At 49.7% G+C, this 17,370-nt stretch overlaps 2 protein-coding genes across 2 annotated transcripts in view; both read left to right on the forward strand.

Annotated features, from left to right (window-relative positions):
* Window positions 1-1,263, forward strand: part of cplane1 (ciliogenesis and planar polarity effector 1) — a 30,705-nt gene extending 29,442 nt beyond the window's left edge. Inside the window, exons 48-49 of the mRNA XM_086151794.1 lie at window positions 33-262; window positions 881-1,263. Of these exons, the coding sequence (XP_086007920.1) occupies window positions 33-262; window positions 881-1,018 (368 nt within the window). The 3' untranslated portion in view covers window positions 1,019-1,263. The remainder of the gene's footprint in view (window positions 1-32; window positions 263-880) is intronic.
* Window positions 1,264-1,501: 238 nt separating this feature from the next.
* wdr70 (WD repeat domain 70) overlaps window positions 1,502-17,370 on the forward strand; it is a 46,351-nt gene continuing 30,482 nt past the window's right edge. The window contains exons 1-9 of the mRNA XM_086151795.1: window positions 1,502-1,545; window positions 2,829-2,882; window positions 2,981-3,064; window positions 3,194-3,287; window positions 3,362-3,530; window positions 3,889-3,948; window positions 5,005-5,138; window positions 6,250-6,403; window positions 9,534-9,610. Of these exons, the coding sequence (XP_086007921.1) occupies window positions 1,533-1,545; window positions 2,829-2,882; window positions 2,981-3,064; window positions 3,194-3,287; window positions 3,362-3,530; window positions 3,889-3,948; window positions 5,005-5,138; window positions 6,250-6,403; window positions 9,534-9,610 (839 nt within the window). The 5' untranslated portion in view covers window positions 1,502-1,532. The remainder of the gene's footprint in view (window positions 1,546-2,828; window positions 2,883-2,980; window positions 3,065-3,193; window positions 3,288-3,361; window positions 3,531-3,888; window positions 3,949-5,004; window positions 5,139-6,249; window positions 6,404-9,533; window positions 9,611-17,370) is intronic.

The following is a 17,370-nucleotide window of genomic DNA, read 5'->3' on the forward strand; positions in this document are numbered from 1 at the left end:
AATCGAGCGAATGATGTTTGCGTCGGCGTCAGTGACCTCCCTACCGAAGGACCGGATGTGTCAGATCACCCGACGTGGCATGATCACCAATCCGAAGACGAGCAGCCACGAACGCCATGTTGGAAAGCAGAGAGCGGCCTCTTCCAGTAGAGGTCCTTTTGGAACCAGAGGAGGAACGAGGGAGCCGACGGACGCCAAAGAGGAGAGAGCGGCAGGGAGTCCCTCCCTCGAAACCACGCCTGGTTTGACCGCGTCAGATTTGGTAAGAATTTCTTGAGGAGGTTTTGATTTTGGGAGGAGTTTGACTTTTGTACACTCCTCAAAAAAATAAAGGGAACACTTAAAAAAACACATCCTAGATCTAAATGAATGAAATATTCTTATGAAATACTTTGCTCTTTACACAGTTGAATGTGCTGACAACAAAATCACACAAAAATGATCAATGGAAATCAATTGTATCAACCATGGAGGTCTGGATTAGGAATCACACTCCAAATTAAAGTGTAAAAACAAACTCCAGGCTGATCCAACTTTGATGTAATGTCCTTAAAACAAGTCCAAATGAATCTGTGTTGCTTCCTGAGTGGACACTGATTTCACAGAAGTGTGATTGACTTGGAGTTACATTGTGTTGTTCAAGTGTTCCCTTTATTTTTTTGAGCAGTATATTTATACATAATCAGTCTGGAAGACTTTATCTTACCTGAAAAGTCAACATACTTATCATTTAAGCTTCAATTTGGCTGCAAAAACAACTAAATCCACTGTCAGTGGGACTGCTATTAAGGTCAACATTTGTTATCCATTGCAATAATACAGCAGGAAGTCGGTATCACAGTTGCAGAACGTGACCGGGACATGTTTTCACACTTCCCAGGTTCTGGCAGAGCTGTTGGACACGCAGAGCGGCCCCGCAAGGATGGACTGGCTGGACGACCTCTCCGACGGCAGCAGCAACCTCAGCAAGATCGACTGGGACGCCATCGAGAGGATGGTGGCGGCAGACGACGTTTGACCTCCCATTTAGTGTGCCTTTTAAATAATGTGCGACAGAAATTACAATGTACACAACTGATCCGGGCGACACGGTTGAGTAGAATGTTATGTGTACATTTTATTTATATGCTTACTGTATATTTACTACTTTTTGATATATTTTTGTACACAGGTTTGCAGTGAAATAATGTAACTGTGTTCAAACAGTCTGATGTTTTGTACATTTATATCTTATTTTTTGCACAAATATAGTTCTGCACCCACTCAGTCTGAATACAGTTTTCCTTCCTGCCCACAGTCATCACCCATTGAGGGGTAAATCAAAATACAGAGGAACAAAAGCGTTTCGCGAAAAAAAAAAAAAAACGTCCAAACTAATATTCTTTGATAAAATATTTTTTCTAATGAAAATAGTAGAAGCTAATATTCAGGCTAACTCGCTTCATTCACCTGGGGCAGTATAAGCGTAGCGGTGACGTCACGGACAAGTACTTCCGGTGCGGAGGTCAAAGGGGGCGGTCGCGACTGAAAACATGGCGGACCCAGGTAGCGCATTCTCTTGCTCGCCGCGGTTATTTGTTTATTATTTGACGTCTAGCTGTTGTGAACACGCAGGTTTGACTCGTAGACACAGCAGTCTTCCAGCCTCTATTATTTCACGGTTTACTTTTAGCCCCCTCCTGCCTTTTTGTGGAAAAAAAACGGCTCAATCGCTTTTCCGGCTAGCATATTTTAGCTTTATTTATGTTCCCTCACCGCCGTAGCGTAGCGGGGTTCTTATATACCCGCTTAAATTGTGCTTTATTTATGAAATATTGTCTCAAACAAGTGAATATATGTCGTGTTTTTTTTTAAGATGTGACCAAACGTCCTCTTACAGAACCATTTAGCATGTACTTTAATGGACACACTCTTTGCGCGGAGTATTACGGTACTGGCGCAGTACCGTAATGGCGATTCTATTTGCGCAACACAATTTTACTCTGCAAAGATGAGAACGTATATTTAGTTTAAACAGGATTTTCCTACTTGAAAAATGATTCATTATTTTGTGAGAAGGCATTATTTCTATCATTATTTGATTCAAAAATGATTTTTAATTATTTCTTGTTTTATTTTGAGACTGGTATCTCATGTGGAAGAACCTCTCAGATTCTGACTCAGTGCCGTATGGAGACATTTTGTTGTGTAACTGGATTTTCTGTCCGTAGAGTAGGAGGCAGAGTTTAGATATATTAAAGTAAAGGCATCTTTTGAGTAAGTATCATCAACTTATTTTGAAGCTGAGCCGAGTATCCTCTTTTTAAATATCAGAATATGGCCTCCCTGCATTCCATACAAAGCTATGGATGAAGTAAAGCCTTTCCATCTTTCATGCATTTTTCAGTCTGAACCCGAGAATCTGAAACAAGTCTGTGGCTCTGCAGACAGAAGGTTCACTTCTGTATTAGATGCTTCGTCTACCTCCACCGGAGACCTCATCCGCCACCTCCAGGTGGAGCTGCTCGGTTACGAATGAAAGAAAACATCAGAATTAAGGATCACGGATAAAGAAATGTTTTCAATCATTTTTATCATGATCTCCATGTACTGTACAGCATGTATCTATTAAAGTATGTCAGCTGGACATTACAGATACGTTTAGTTTGTCCTTTCCATAATTGCAATTTTTGTTTTCATTTTGTTCACCCCAATGTTTCAGAAAAATAGCTGTTTAAATGACGAGTTAATCAGGGTGTTGGCGTCTCAGACGGAATCTAAACACTCGAAAATCCGCCATGATGACGCGTTCAGATGAAAACGTATTTACGCCGCTTCTCTTTTGGCAGATAAGATGAGTGAGGATGGAGACATCGCATCAGTCATGGGATTCTCTGGCTTTGGTAAGCACACACTACAGTTATACTTTTATATATCTATATACATAAGAGAGAGAGAGAGAGAGAGTGAGGATTCAGGTGATAACTCTGTTGCTTTGCAGGTAAAAAGGCCCGCACCTTTGACCTCGACGCCATTTTTGAGCAGACCCGCCGGACAGCCATTGAAAGGAGTCAGCATGTGCTGGGTGAGTCTGCCGAGCGGCGGGGAACTGATAACCGTCAACATGACTGGCAGGGTGATGGGAACTGTAAAGGTTTAGCAAAAGACCACAACTCCAATAAGAACATATAGGAATAACAGTGGCTTCCTGCAGAGGAGAGGCAGAAGACGGAGGAGAGAGGGGAGAGCTCCAAGTCGGTGACGCCGACAGTCCAAAAACAAAGAAACACAGTCGCTCCTGCTCCGAGGTAACAAATGACAGCTTGTATTCTGGTTACGTTCTGGCTGTTGGGGCTTCATCGAGGTCCGGCTGTGATTCCAGACGCCGGGACAGCGGCAGCAGTAGCTCTGACTCGGAGGTCATCGGGCCGCCGCCTCCGGCCCAGGACGACGAGGACGAGCTCATCGGACCGCCGTTGCCGCCGGATTACAGCGGCGGCGCTCGCAGTGATGAAGACGACGACGACCACGAGTCGGACGATGAGGATGACGTACGTCACGCGTGACACGGTCGCACGCCGTCAGGCTGCGTCGCAGGGCGCCGCTGTTATCCCACCACTAGATGGCAGCGCCAGAGAAACAACGTCACACATGTGGTTTTTATTAGAAAAGCCTGTTGTTTTTTTCCCCCCCGTGTTCAATATTTCATGCTTCTATTTCCACACCTGTCATTGTTACGAAAGCAGCGTCCATCAAAGTGTTGTGATGCGTTGGCGTCAGGTCAAATCCAAGCTAGCGTTGACGGATGTATCACCTCGAGCTGTAATGCGTTTAAGTTCAACTATGGTGTGCGAGAGCCCAGATTCCCGTCACATATTCTTCATATTCTTGTTTTTTTTTTTCCCCCAGAATCCAGTGAAGAAGATTCCTGACAGCCACGAGATCACGCTGCAGCACGGCACCAAGACGGTAAGGCCGCCCCCTCCGCCGTCAGCCGGTCCTCGCTGTCTGCGTCCTGGATCCACGCGATAATATCAAGCGTGTACGCGAGGTAGCCGATGTATAAACTCTATATCATCTTACGCAACAAATGCCAATCAAACGTATTTGTTTGGCGTGCTTGTGGCTGCAGGACGGCGCTCCAGCCGATCCTGGAAACATGGAGGAATCTGTTGTTTCGATGCCTATATGAGCACGTATGGATATCTTAGCCTCATTCCTGCGAGGCAGCAACACCTAATGAAATAAATCTGTCCCCACGCAGAGGGTCCAAGTCTGGTTTTAACTAAACAGATGAATTGTTTGGGAATTTTCTGAAAATACCCTCTTAATTTCCCCAAATTTCTCTTGTTTTTTTTGGGGGGGTCCTGTCCGCCAAACTGGCAGGCAGGTACTTTGAGTTTTTTTTCCACTTCTCTGGCAATAAAGACGGGCAATTTATTTGAAATAGTGTCGCTTTGGTCGGTGCAGCAGCTCGCGCTTCTGCCTTGCACCGAGAAGCTCTGATTGGTGGGCCTCCTGGGGGTTCCTCAGGGTTCTCCAGGTTCCTCCCACAGTCCAAACACATGCAGGAGGTTCACTGGAGACCCACAGGGTGCAGATGTTGAACGAGACGGTGAGCGTTTGTGGGCCGGGCTGAGCTGCCTCTCGCCCAATCACAGCTGGGATAGGATAGAATGAATGAATGATTATGTGACTTCCATCTTTCCTATGAGTGAAATGAAATATCTTGAATCTGATTCCTTTCACGATGAAGGATATGACCGTGGCGTGGCCTTGTAGGGAGCTGCTGCTTCTGCTGCTGCTGCTGCTGCTTTCCCTTCTGATTTTATTGGAAAAAGAGACATCAGAAGTGAAGTCTGCTTTGCGATGCTTTTATTTATCCTCCCTGCCCTCACTGGAGGCAGTCTGACTAAACCCTCTGATATTTGTAGCACAAACAAGCCTCCGCAGTTGGTTTGTCTCTTTGCATGTGGCTTTACAAATAAAGGTCCGCGGGCCGCCGCTCTTCTTTCTCCTCCCCAGGTGTCGGCCCTCGGCCTGGACCCCTCCGGAGCTCGCCTGGTGACCGGCGGCTACGACTTCGACGTGCGCTTCTGGGACTTTGCCGGGATGGACCAGGCCCTGCAGGCCTTCAGATGCCTGCAGCCCTGTGAGTGGTGAGTCCGCCCGCCGCGACGTCAACAGGGCGGAAACCCTCCGCCGCGCCGCCGTCGGCGCAGACACGCAAACCCGCCGCGCTCGTTGGACGCGAACAGATGGTGGAGTTTGTGTGCGCTCACTTGTTTATTCTGTGTCTAACTGAAGCCAACTCGAAAGAGCTCAATCTATTTTTTTTTCTGTGTTGTTTGGGAACCAGCGGACTGAGCCGGAGCGGGGTTCCCTTTATTAGAAGATTCACGCTACATTTGATTTGATTACAGCGTGAACCGGTAGCCTCTATGCTTTGCCGGCCGGTCGGGGTTCACGTAGAGAGCCTCGCGCTCCGGGTCCCCGGAACGCCAATGCAGCCTCTCAGCCTGGCCAGATGGAAAACACACACACACACACACACACACACACACACAATAATAAAAAAAAAAGAAGAAACTGAGCTTTTGGCTCTTTTGTAGTGGACATTTTGCAGATGCCGAGACCCGGCCATTAAAAACAGAACGGGAGGTGACTTTTACTTCATTTCCCCTCTGAAAAATGGTTTCCTTCAACTCGCCGACGTCCTTCCAAGCCGAAGGTGCCGAACGTTGGCCCTTCTAGGCCTTGTAGACGCTCGCCTCTCTTAAACCTGGACGCAAAGGGGGAAAAAAAACAATCGGGTTATTAATAAGCGCCTTTTTCCATATCGGATACACAACAGTAACGTAAGAAGCGAGCGTTTCCCTCTGTCTACGCGGGAGATGTTTGTTGCACCTTCATTAGAGCAGCATAAACGGGATAAAGCATCTTAAAATAAATAACTGTATTAAATGTCGCTGGAAAGATTGAATGGAAGTCCTGGAAAGCGGTCAGTGGACCCGGGGGTCGAGGCGGGAGCTCGTCCGCCGAGCCCGGCCGTCAGATGTACATCAGATGTTGTGTTGTGTTGCTATAGCGACCCCCACCTGCCGCTTGTTTTTCCGCCGCGCCGTCGACCGGATCAAAAGCTTCCCGGCGTTCTGCCGCCGACTTCTCCCGCAATCACAGATGGCAAACAAACCCCGATGCTTATCTACGCTTCCGATTATTCCCGTCCCCTTCCGTGTTTGACCTCTGCCCCCCCCCGTCCTCCCGCAGCCACCAGATCAGGTCGCTGCAGTACAGCATCACCGGCGACGTCATCCTGGTGGTGTCCGGCAACGCTCAGGCCAAGGTGCTGGACCGCGACGGCTTCAACAAGATGGAGTGCGTGAAGGGCGACCAGTACATCGTGGATATGGCCAACACCAAGGTACGACGCCGTCGCCTTTTTTTGATTTAGGCCTCTTTTTAATTCTCGGACACCAAAGTGTGGCTTCCAGAGGCGGCGATAAGCACCTACTTTAGCCTCCAAAGTGTCCGTTTCTGGAGGCGCTTCCGTTTTAAATCATGTAAATATTTGGGTGATGGAGCTGATTCCCCTGATTCCGTCTCTCCAAAACCAGCCGGGGATAAACATCACCGGACGACCTGCGAGCCGGCTCGCCGTCTGCGAGGTTTCGCTGGAAATCTTCGAAGTCGAAAGAAATGAAGGCCGTAAAAATGAGCGTCCGTTTAGAAATGAAAAGGGATAGGAAAAAAAAAAAAACGAAAGCTTTTTGGCCCCAGAACCCGCCCGATAAGATCCGAAAGAAAACAGCGTGGATTACAGCGGCATTATATATTTGGGTGGACGTCCTTTGTGTTTGCGTGCCCCTTTTGCTTGTTTATATAAGGATATAAATACACACTCGGGGTGCTTGTGTGTGTGTGTGTGTGTGTGTGATGTAGATGAAGTCTCAATCTACCCTGGCTGTGTTAGCCAACCCGTCATCGCCGCTCAGTGTGTGATCTCCATGCTGCTTCTGTTTCCGTTCACCTCGCCGGTTGTGTTTAGCAGCTCCTCGCAGCAGCAGCAGCAGCTTCGCCGCCGCACGTAATCCTGCGATTACACAAGCGAGGCCGCGGCCAGGTCTTTAAGGGAATCAACCCCAGACTCGACCCGCGCTAAAACCTTTTACTGCCGTCTTAACAACAGTAATAAGCCGGAGAGGAGAGCGAGCCGCGGACGCTAATGTTAGCGCTCCTCTTTCTGTCGGAGCACAATGGCGGCGTCGGGGCGGAGAAGATCACCGCTTGCTTCCGGGCCCGTTTGGCTTCGTGTCTCGCTGGTACCTGCATCTACAAAGAGGGATCCTAATCAAGAGTCCGTGTTTGGGTTTTGCCGTGTTTAAGAAAGCGGGATTGTTGGTCGCCGACCATCTGCTGCAGCTGCGCCGCATTTACACGGGGTTTGTACCGCCTGCATGGAATTAGCTGAACTTCAATGGGCCTTCACTCGCTCCTCACCGATACTCCGCTGATTACAAGCGGCGTGTTCCCCGGGGCCCGGGGGAGGCTTCGGCTCAAGGGCGCCGTCGGCGGCGGCTCCCGTTCCCGTCTTAGAAAGACGCCGGCGGCCGCGGATTCCGGATGGGGTCGTCTCCTGACGAGCGGCGGATCTTTGGGATTGAAAGGACGGGAATCTTCTTCTTCTCGAGACACACAAAGAGAAAAACAAATTTTCTTTTCGGTTTGTCTTTGCCCCCCCCACCCGACTCTGTTTGCACTTAACACACTGGATGTTTGTTCACCGTTGTTGTGAAGGCCCGTCTGGTCCTCCTTAGCTTTTGGCAATTTGTTCCTCTAAATGTAATTTGTTCGGGAAGGTAGCGGCTCTTTCAAGCAGCGCGGCCCTTCCGATGCCTCGCTCTTGTTTATTTTGACGTTATTGAACGGAGCAGGGAGGCATCCCGGTCATTTACAGCCCATTTGAGAATCAACTTCATCATATGTCGAGTGTGTGTGTGTGCATGTGTGTGTCCTTATTTTATTTTCGACCTAGCAATTTGTCATTTTAGCTGTTAAGCAGAAAAACCTGGACGTTCGCTTTTAATTGATTATTAAACCAATGTGCTGAAAGCTCTTGACATTGACCAGGCTGCCTATCCCCCCCCCCACACACACACACACACACACTCACACACACACACACATACACACACACACACGATGCTCGCATACCGATGTCATTTGGTCAACTTATGCTCGCTCAGGGTTCTGTTTTCATGAGTAACCCGTCAAAAAAAGCGGTATGTCGGATATCAGGCCTCTTCTCTGCGCTCCTCTTTGACCTGGCAGCGGGGGTGGCGGGCCTCCCATCGAGTGTGTGTGTGTGTGTGTGTCTCACTTAAAGGTCATTTGTCATGAGTTAATTCTCTGCCGGGTTGCACCAGGAGGAGAGCATGTCAGAACTCGGTTGTGTTTTGAGCCGTGACCCGCGGCCTGCCGTCAGGTGAGCATCGAAGAGGTCAAAGGTCAAAGTCGATGGAATTGAATCCCCCCCCCCGTCCCGTCCCGAAAAAGGGTTCCTGTCCACGAGGGAGAAACTTAGGTGGTTGGTTGAAAAGGAGCGTCTCCCGTTATTGTTACTTACAGTAGGTGTTTTACAGCCGCGGGTCGCCATGGAGACAGACCTGGGAAACACGGTATTCGGGTCGCACCGTGTAAAACGCAACTCCAGCTCTCAGCCGCGTCCGTCCCTGAAGGGCAACGCGCTTTGCAACGTCAAGCCTGTGGAAAAAATGTTGTTTTTTTTTAAAAACCCAGAAAACCAACAGAGTCCCTGGCTTTTTAAGAATAAATAATATTGATGTTGGACAGGAAGAGCTTGGAAGAGGATTTTTCATACTGGACACGAGTCAAGGCAGCGAGACGAGTGGAATTATTAATCCTTTTTAGTGAGATTACATTTCTGTGACGAATGTATCCACCCAGCTGATTGAAGAGGGAAATAGACTAAAGTAAGAAGAGAGAAACAATCATGCCTTTCTGTTGTGCTTCAGTGTTTTAATATCCCAAATATTGCTTCCCTGCAGGATAATATGATACGTTTAACTTTGCCCTCCCAAAACGCAACACCTGCTCGAATAAATCCGGCGAAGCCACCCGAGGCGGCGGCGGCGGCGTGATGAGAACGGGACCTTCCCTGCGCTCTTTATTGGATTATAATTCACAACAACGCGGCCCGTCGACATCTTCATTAGAGGCGGACATGAATATTATCTCCATCTGAGCCCTCGGAGGCGGCGGCGAGCGCCGTCCCTCGCCGTCCCTCCGCTATCAGCGCCCGGGGTAATCTGGAGCGGGCGCCAGAGGAGAGGGATTAAACCGCGAACGCGCAAAGGATGTAATTAAACGGTCGACCTTTGTGGCGGCGGCGGCCCCCGCCTCGGAGACGCTGTCCGCGCACCTAATTTGTGTTCGCTGAAATTGGAAAAGAAGGCCACGGGATTTTTCCCCGCGCCGGTTCCTCCTGGCTACCGGCGGCGTGCTCGCTAATCCTCTCCTCCTGTCGCCCTCAGGGCCACACGGCCATGCTGAACAGCGGCTGCTGGCACCCCAAGACCAAAGAGGAGTTCATGACCTGCTCCAACGACGGGTGAGTTCCTCCTCTGACGCATCTCCGTCTGCAGAAGATACATCACATTACATTACATTACATTTGGCAGACGCTTTTATCCAAAGCGACTTACAATAGAGGACATAAGGACTGCAAATACACTTGCAAATACAAGATGCACAGGAAATATACAGAACGGTAAGCTTGGTTTTTTTTTTGTTTTTTTTTGACAAAGACATACACAAACGTACACACACACACACACACACTGCATAGCCTAACTTGCTGCCAACCTGATCTGGGGCATCAGCGCAGTAAAAAGTCCTGAAAGAGAAACGTTTTTACCTGTTTCTTGAAGGTTGAGAGAGATGATGCTGGTCTTGTTGCTTCCGGAAGTTTGTTCCACCACTGAGGTGGTAGAACTGAGAACAGTTTTGCCTGAGATCGCTTAGAGCGAGCAGAAGGTTTGTTACCAGATACCATACAGATACCATAGATACCATACAGGACGTGTAGATAAAGCACCTGCTTAAAACCAGGTGAGGTAGAAATAGAAATATGACAAGTTAGCACGCGCTACCTACATAAACGATCTTCTCCTCTGGGTGTTCCCCTCAGTGATGCTTCCCTCCTCCCTGGTCTTCTTCTAGACCTCCAACATCCTTCTACTCAGATCTGACCCTCTGACAAAATCATCCCTCATTTTGTGTACGCTTTATGGAAAACTCTTTAACATTTAAAGGTGACCTGTCCAAATCAGGAAAGCCTTATCTTGCCGCTCCATCTTGCAGAACTTCTCAAGGTGATCAAAACAATGGTTTTGTTAAAGGGTTTTCTTTAGAACCAATCACTATTTCCGTCATTTTTATTGTGGAATATTCATAAATATAGAGCGGTTTCCTCAGAGGGGTTCTCATCAAAGGGGTTTCCAGATTTATTTCTTCTCGCTGCGCAACCTCCTGTCGTGTGGGTTGTTTTTCTTCGCTTCTATCTCCTCCGTCGCCAGCAGGGAGTCCTCCAGCCCATAATATGCCTCTGCGCCGCAGAGCCGAGGCCGCACAGCTGTGTGTCCGCACATCGGATACCGAATACAGTCCAAATACACCCCCCCCCCGACTAGCGTGCGGTGATTTGGAGTAGAGCAACACTGCAGGAGACCAGACGACACACACACACACACACACACACACACACACGGCTGTAATTTTCAAGTTAGCACGGCGTCCGCGGGCCTCCTCATGCCGAAGCTATGGCTTTATGTGCGCGGGAGGTTTGACCTTGCGACGCTCCAGAGGTGTGTGTCGGGATGTTTGCGAGGGAGCGGGCCGAGTGTGTGTGTGTGTGTGTGTGTGTGTGTGTGACAGGCGGAGAACCCGCGGCGATAGCGGTTAAGTGGAAAGGAAGGCCCGGCTCTTGCGAGCAGGCCCAGTGTTTACCAGTGTTCCTGCTCTTCCCCAGATGTGGAGGCTGGTTTATTTAGCTCTGGTCCAAGGCTCTGGAAATGTTGCGCTGGCACGTTAGCGCTGGGTGTTGCCCCGAGCCAGCGGCGGAGGGAAGCGCGCGGGGAGCAATTCCGACGCAGAGCAGCTGCGAGTTTGGAAGGTTTGGCGGCGGCGGCGGCGGCGGCGGCGGAGTAGGTCAGCACAACAAACCTGAGATGGAAAGAGGGAGGGATGGGTGTAGCTTACAGGTGCCATGCAAGCACCTTCTTGTTTTGCTAGCGTTCTGCAGAGCAGCCGGGGGCCAATCTCAAAAACGACGGCTACGTTTGTCGCGATAATCGCAAAGACCGTGGACAGTTGATTTTTAAGCGGTATGAGATCAAACCGGCTCTTACTCACTGTCAGACACCTATTGTTTTCCTCTCTTGAATGTTTTCTATCGCTCTCACATGGTGATTGTTTCCATCCTTTACTCGAATTTGAAGCAATAAACAGTCAAATTGTCAACCGAAGGGATAATCAACAGCTGGGCCCCATTACGGACCGATCCTCCGGCACGGCCGCGAGGAGAAACGCCTCAGTGTTCTGGAGAAGGCCTTGAAAATTATATCGACAGAAGAGGCGGAGCCATGGTAAACAACTCCGCTGGGTTGGTCCCGCAGAGCTTCACGGGAGACCACACCTTCTCCAGATGTGTAGATGAGAGGGTGAATGCTTGGATGTCTATCAGCGGGCCTCTGATGGACCGGCGCTCGGGGAACCGGGCCTCCCACCCGGTGGCAGCCTGTAGATCAGCCGCGCCCAATACGTCCATCGCAAAGGTAGTGTGTGTAGATCACATGGCATTAAAACGTAGACGTCAGCCTATCATCCTCACTATGAAATTTGTCACTTGACTGACAGTCGGTCTGTCCAGTCGGACCTTTTCGGTCACTGCGCATGTGCACGTAGCATGCGTTCTAGCAAGCTAGCGAGTTAGCCTTCAATATATGTCTTCTAAACTTATGGGTATAAAATGAGTGGTTAGTAAAAAGACTAAAACCGAATGGGAGGTGGACTTTTTTTTTTAATTGCCATTTTCAAAGTGCCTCATCCGCCGGTGTGCCATCGCTATACCAAAAAAGGGAAATGTGGAGCGGCATTTTCAGACCGTTCATAAAAACTACGACACCGACTTCCCTCGAAAAAGTGCGTTGACAAGGAGAAAGGTGAAGGGACTAAAATCCTAGCTGTTGTTCTTGCAGCTCACTTCAACTATGCTGCAGACTCCATTCAAGTCATCAGAATAAGATATTTACCAAAAAAGCACTCTGTCGTAGTGTGCCATAAGGGTTATGCAAGATCCCCAAACATTACTTGTGTTACGTATACTCGCTAAATATATGTTCAGAATTTTTAGTGGAGGTAGATCATTTTCAGATGGTCATTTGACAAGCAGCTCACAAGGCGAAAAAGTGTGGGCACCCCTGCTCTAGATAATGGACCAATGAAGGTTACAAGGTGCTTCTTCCTTCAGGTCAAGTCTTGGCTTCCTCCCCCCCCAAAGCAGCGAGTCGTTCTGGACGTCCCGCCGTCCTCCGGCGTCTCCTCCGTCCATGGAGGAACCTTCCTTTGAACCGCTGTGGAGTCCCACCAGCACCGCTGGGTGCTTTCTACCTTTGTTCCGACATTGGACGGACACCTTTCAGCCTTTTCCTCGGCCCTCTTTGTGCCTCCGTGAAAAGGCCTGTGAATGTGATCATCGGACCGGCCAGCTTCGACCTTCAAAGTTCCCCTTCGCTCAGCCGACCCGACCCCATTCAGGCGGACCGCCCGCCGCCCGCCGCCCAGCCCCGACCACAACGTCATAAACCAAGACATCTTCTTTGGAGGGGAAGTCCTAATGAAGCAGTGGAGAAAAGGCAGCAGCGGGGGAGGGATTCGACGATTGTACTCGCACACTGAGCGTTGAATGGTGCTTTAGGGGACCTGCAAGCCCCTCAGATGCTGCCGCGGAGAAGAACCTCCATCTCGGTGCGGTGTGAAGCTGTCCCCGGAGGTCTGGACTCCAGAGCGCTTTGTTTGAAGACCCCGGGTGGATTCATCGGAACATAAAGGCCAAACCCTTTTTCCTCCACGCTGAAGTATGTCTTCGGCAAGATGGTGTCGCCGTGATGGGAAGCCACCCAGAGCGGTCGTGGGCTGAACCTCCTGGAATCGTTAATGTGAAAAGGTCACCGCAAGGAGGTTCCTGTCCACCAGGAGACCAATCTAACATAGACGTCTTCCTCTTTGCAACTGCAAATATGGGCGAGTGGAGCGGAGGACGGGACAAATGGCAGCCGTAATTGAGCCCACATGTTACTTCTGTAGATTCCGAAGACACACTCGCACATGTTCGCGCGCAAACTCGCACAATTTGAGGAGCCTTTCCAGGAGTTTGGAATGCCAGGGATTCCCTTACTGCTGGCCTGCTTTCGGGGGGCTGCAGCTGGACTCTGAATTGTAGCTGTGCGCAGACGGGCCCCGGCGGACACCGCCTCAGGACCTCGCTGCTGCCGAGGAACTAATTATTTTGTCTGTATCATCCGGTCAAAGCGAACAGTTGGCCCTGGGACGGGAACCGAGGAGGAAATACACAGTCGCACAAAACAGATGCACGGCCTGCATTTTGTATCAGGATTTCTGGTGTTCTTAGCAGGACAGAACCAGAAGTCACTGTGTTTTGGGGCGGTCTATAAATCAACAATGATTATAGATCTAGAAAATAAGCATACGACAGGGTACCTGACGGAGTGAAAGCCAGAAGAGGGGTGCCGGGTGCCAGGAGAGGGGCTACGGTCTGGAAGTATGTTAGACCGGTGCAGGACATGTATGCTTGCTGTGAGACAGCGGTGAGTTGTGCAATAGGTGTATCGGAGAAGTTCAAGGTGGAGGTGGGACTTCATCATGGGATCAGCTCTGAAGTATGAAGTATGTTAGAGCGGTGCAGGACATGTATGCCTGCTGTGAGACAGTGGTGAGTTGTGCTGTAGGTGTAACGGAGAAGTTCAAGGTGGAGGTGGGACTTGATTACGGAATCAGCTCTGAAGTATGAAGTATGTTAGACCGGTGCAGGACATGTATGCCTGCTGTGAGACAGTGGTGAGTTGTGCTGTAGATGTAACGGAGAAGTTCAAGGTGGAGGTGGGACTTGATTACGGAATCAGCTCTGAAGTATGAAGTATGTTAGACCGGTGCAGGACATGTATGCCTGCTGTGAGACAGTGGTGAGTTGTGCTGTAGGTGTAACGGAGAAGTTCAAGGTGGAGGTGGGACTTCATCACAGGATCAGCTCAGAGCCCCTTTTTGTTCGCGTTGGTGATGGACAGGTCGACCGATGAGGTTAGACAGGAATCTCCATGGACCGTGATGTTTGCAGATGACATTGTGATCTCCAACGAGAGCAGGGAGCAGGTGTAGGAAGATAAGATAAGATAATATAAACTGTATTGATCCCCATAGGGGAAATTCTTTTGTGAGGAACATCAAGAGAGGTGGAGGTATGCTCTGGAAAGGAGAGGAATGAAGGGTGGTCACAGCAAGACAGAATACATGTATGATTGAGAGGAACCCAAGTGGAACCAAGCGGCTACAGGGAGTGGAGATAAAGAAGGTGGAGGAGTTTAAGTACTTAGGGTCAGCAGTCCAGAGCAATGGAGAGATTGGTGAAGAGATGATGAAATGCTTTCAAGCAGGTTGGAACGGGTGGAGAAAAGCGTATCAGCTAGAATGAGAGGAAAGGTGTACAAGACGGTGGTGAGACCAGGAGTGCTGCATGGTTTAGAGACAGTGGCGTTGAGGAAAAGGCCGCAAACAGAGCTGAAGGTGGCAGAGATGAAGATGCTGAGGTTCTCTTTTGGAGTGACCAGGACGGAGAGGATCGGGAACGAGTCCATCAGGGGGACGACACATGGTAGATGTTCTGGAGAGAAGGTCATGTACCGAGGAGGGATAGTGAATATATTGGTAGACGGATGCTGGAATTGGAGCTGCCAGGCAGGAGGTCTACAGGAAGACCAGAGAGGAGATTTATGGACTTTGTGAGAGAGGACATGAAGTGAGCTGATGTAAGAGAATAGTGTTAGATGGAGAAGGTTGATCGGCCGTGGCGACCCCTGAAAGAAGCAGCTGGAAGGAAAGGAAGAAGAAGAATAAATCAACAACTGTCCCTCTCACCTTCTGCAGTCTCAGTTTTGGGTCACACATCTTCATTGTCCTGTCTGAATGGCCGCTGATGGCCGGCCCGTCAAACATCTCACCTCCGCTGCATCATCACCCCCGGGTTACCGAGCGTCTGGTCGTGACTGACGAGCGTGGACAGGCAGCGTGCACGGAGCTCGGCCGAGCGTGTCGGCGTGATTCACGCCGTCGGATGCGTCGGGTTCACCCGCAGTCCAGCGCCTCTCCGAGCGTCGCCCTCCTTTGTGGCGCCCAGGAATGCGCCAACTCCCCGCCGCCCGGGGGAATCAGCCGTCATGGCCGAATCCTCGTCCGGGGCGTGAATGCGGCATTTGTTCCCTTATTTATACATTTGACGGACGGCGCTTTCACGTGCATCCACGGGCGTTTCTGATGAGCCGGGCCGATACGGACCTGCCCTGGAACTCCTTCCCGTGGTCGTGAGGAGAAGCCAGATGGTCCCGGAAACCTGCTTCCTGTTTGATTTATCACAACGTAACAGCTTCCCCGTTGCTGGATTCAAGCGTTAATGGTTTATCATTCCTTTCGGAGTGATCTAGACCGGTGTTTCACAACCTTTTATCAGCCACGGCACATATTTTACGTTAGAAAAATCACACGGCACACAACAAAATCAATATGTCAAAAACAGTTTTTAATGAGTTAGAATGAAACCGTCGTCTCAATTTACTTTGTGTGAAATCTAATATATCTAATATCTGTAGATTCATCAAGTTGCAATGCAAATTTCCCACTGATGTGCAACTTTTCCAGAATGTCTGAAGACACGTCATCAATATGTCTGGAAATGGTATTATTTTAGAGAACTGGCTATTTCTTTATCAACGCCAGAGCCGAACATTTCTTCTCCAATGATTTTGCCGGCAGGTAGTATTAATGTTTTGCTGTTTGGATTTAGAGACGAGTTCAGCAACTCGTCTTGGTAGTTTTCAACAACGCTGCCTGTTTGTTTACACAGATACAAGTACCGTCATTTCCAGACGATAAGCCGCGACTTTTTTCACGAAAACAACGATGCGGCTAATATGTGGACTTTGGGTGGGGGACGCTAACGAGCTTCACGCCGCTAAAACGTTCATCCTCGTCACATCGGTCCGATGAAATGACCGGGAATTTCTGAGTCCGTTCAACTCCGACACCGAAGAAGACGACTTTGACGGTTTTAGCGCGCAGGAGGAAGACCGAGATAGCGACCGGCTAGCCGGTGTGGCTCAACAGTCCGGAAATGACGGTACTTTTTATTTTAAAAATGTATCACGCAAAGCGTCACTAATGACTCAGACACACAGATGCACAGGTTAACTCACGACCCGTCGCCATGGAATGGACACGCTGCCCACATAGACAGAGGAAGACGCATTATTTGCGTTGGATAAATAATTTTCGGACCAATCGGGTGAAAGTGGGCATTTTTCCACGGCACACCTGATGATCTCTCGCGGCACAGCGGTTGGGAAACACTGATCTAGACGCCGATCCTTTCGGACCCGTTGCTCTGAGCTTTCATAGCCAGCAGCAGTAGCGCCGTCCTCGGAGCGAAATCCCCCGATGCCGAGTGTCGGCAAGTTTGGGATTTCCCCGGAGGTGTTAACAAACGGCCGCAGATCAGACGCGCCGTCGGACCGGCCGCCCGTCCGACCGGGCGCCGATGAAATACCGGAGTCAGGAAAAGAAAACCCAGCAGACTCTCGGTTCCATGTGTTTCCAATATTTGAAGTGTCGCTTTTTTTTTTTTTTTTTTTTTTTAAATCTTCTAAATCAACCATCCGGCTCATTTTGTTGACTTGTTTCTCGCCGGCGCCGCTGAGATACCGTGTTGACCGTCAGCTCCGTAGCAAGACATTGTACCTTTAACAAGCAGCCGTTGGTAGAGTCTGAAGCTTTCATGAACAAACGCCGCCTCCTGCTCTTGGTGAATCCTCTTGACCTCCTGGGCTTCGGCGACGTCGCATTTGTTTCCACCAGGAAGCCATCCAGCCAACGCAGAGCTCCACCCATAAATAACCCCAACGGCTCTCCTTTTCTTATCTCCTTATGGTGGAAGGAGATCTCTGGCCGCTGGTAAGGAGGCCTCTTACCAGCACGGAGATACGATCTGGGGCCCCGGGAGGCGTCGCCTATGGCTGGAGGTATACG

Source organism: Fistularia commersonii, chromosome 9 (assembly GCF_037954325.1).
Source record: "Fistularia commersonii isolate RoL2024-O1a breed Wild chromosome 9, RoL_Fcom_v1.0, whole genome shotgun sequence".
NCBI lineage: Eukaryota > Metazoa > Chordata > Actinopteri > Syngnathiformes > Fistulariidae > Fistularia > Fistularia commersonii.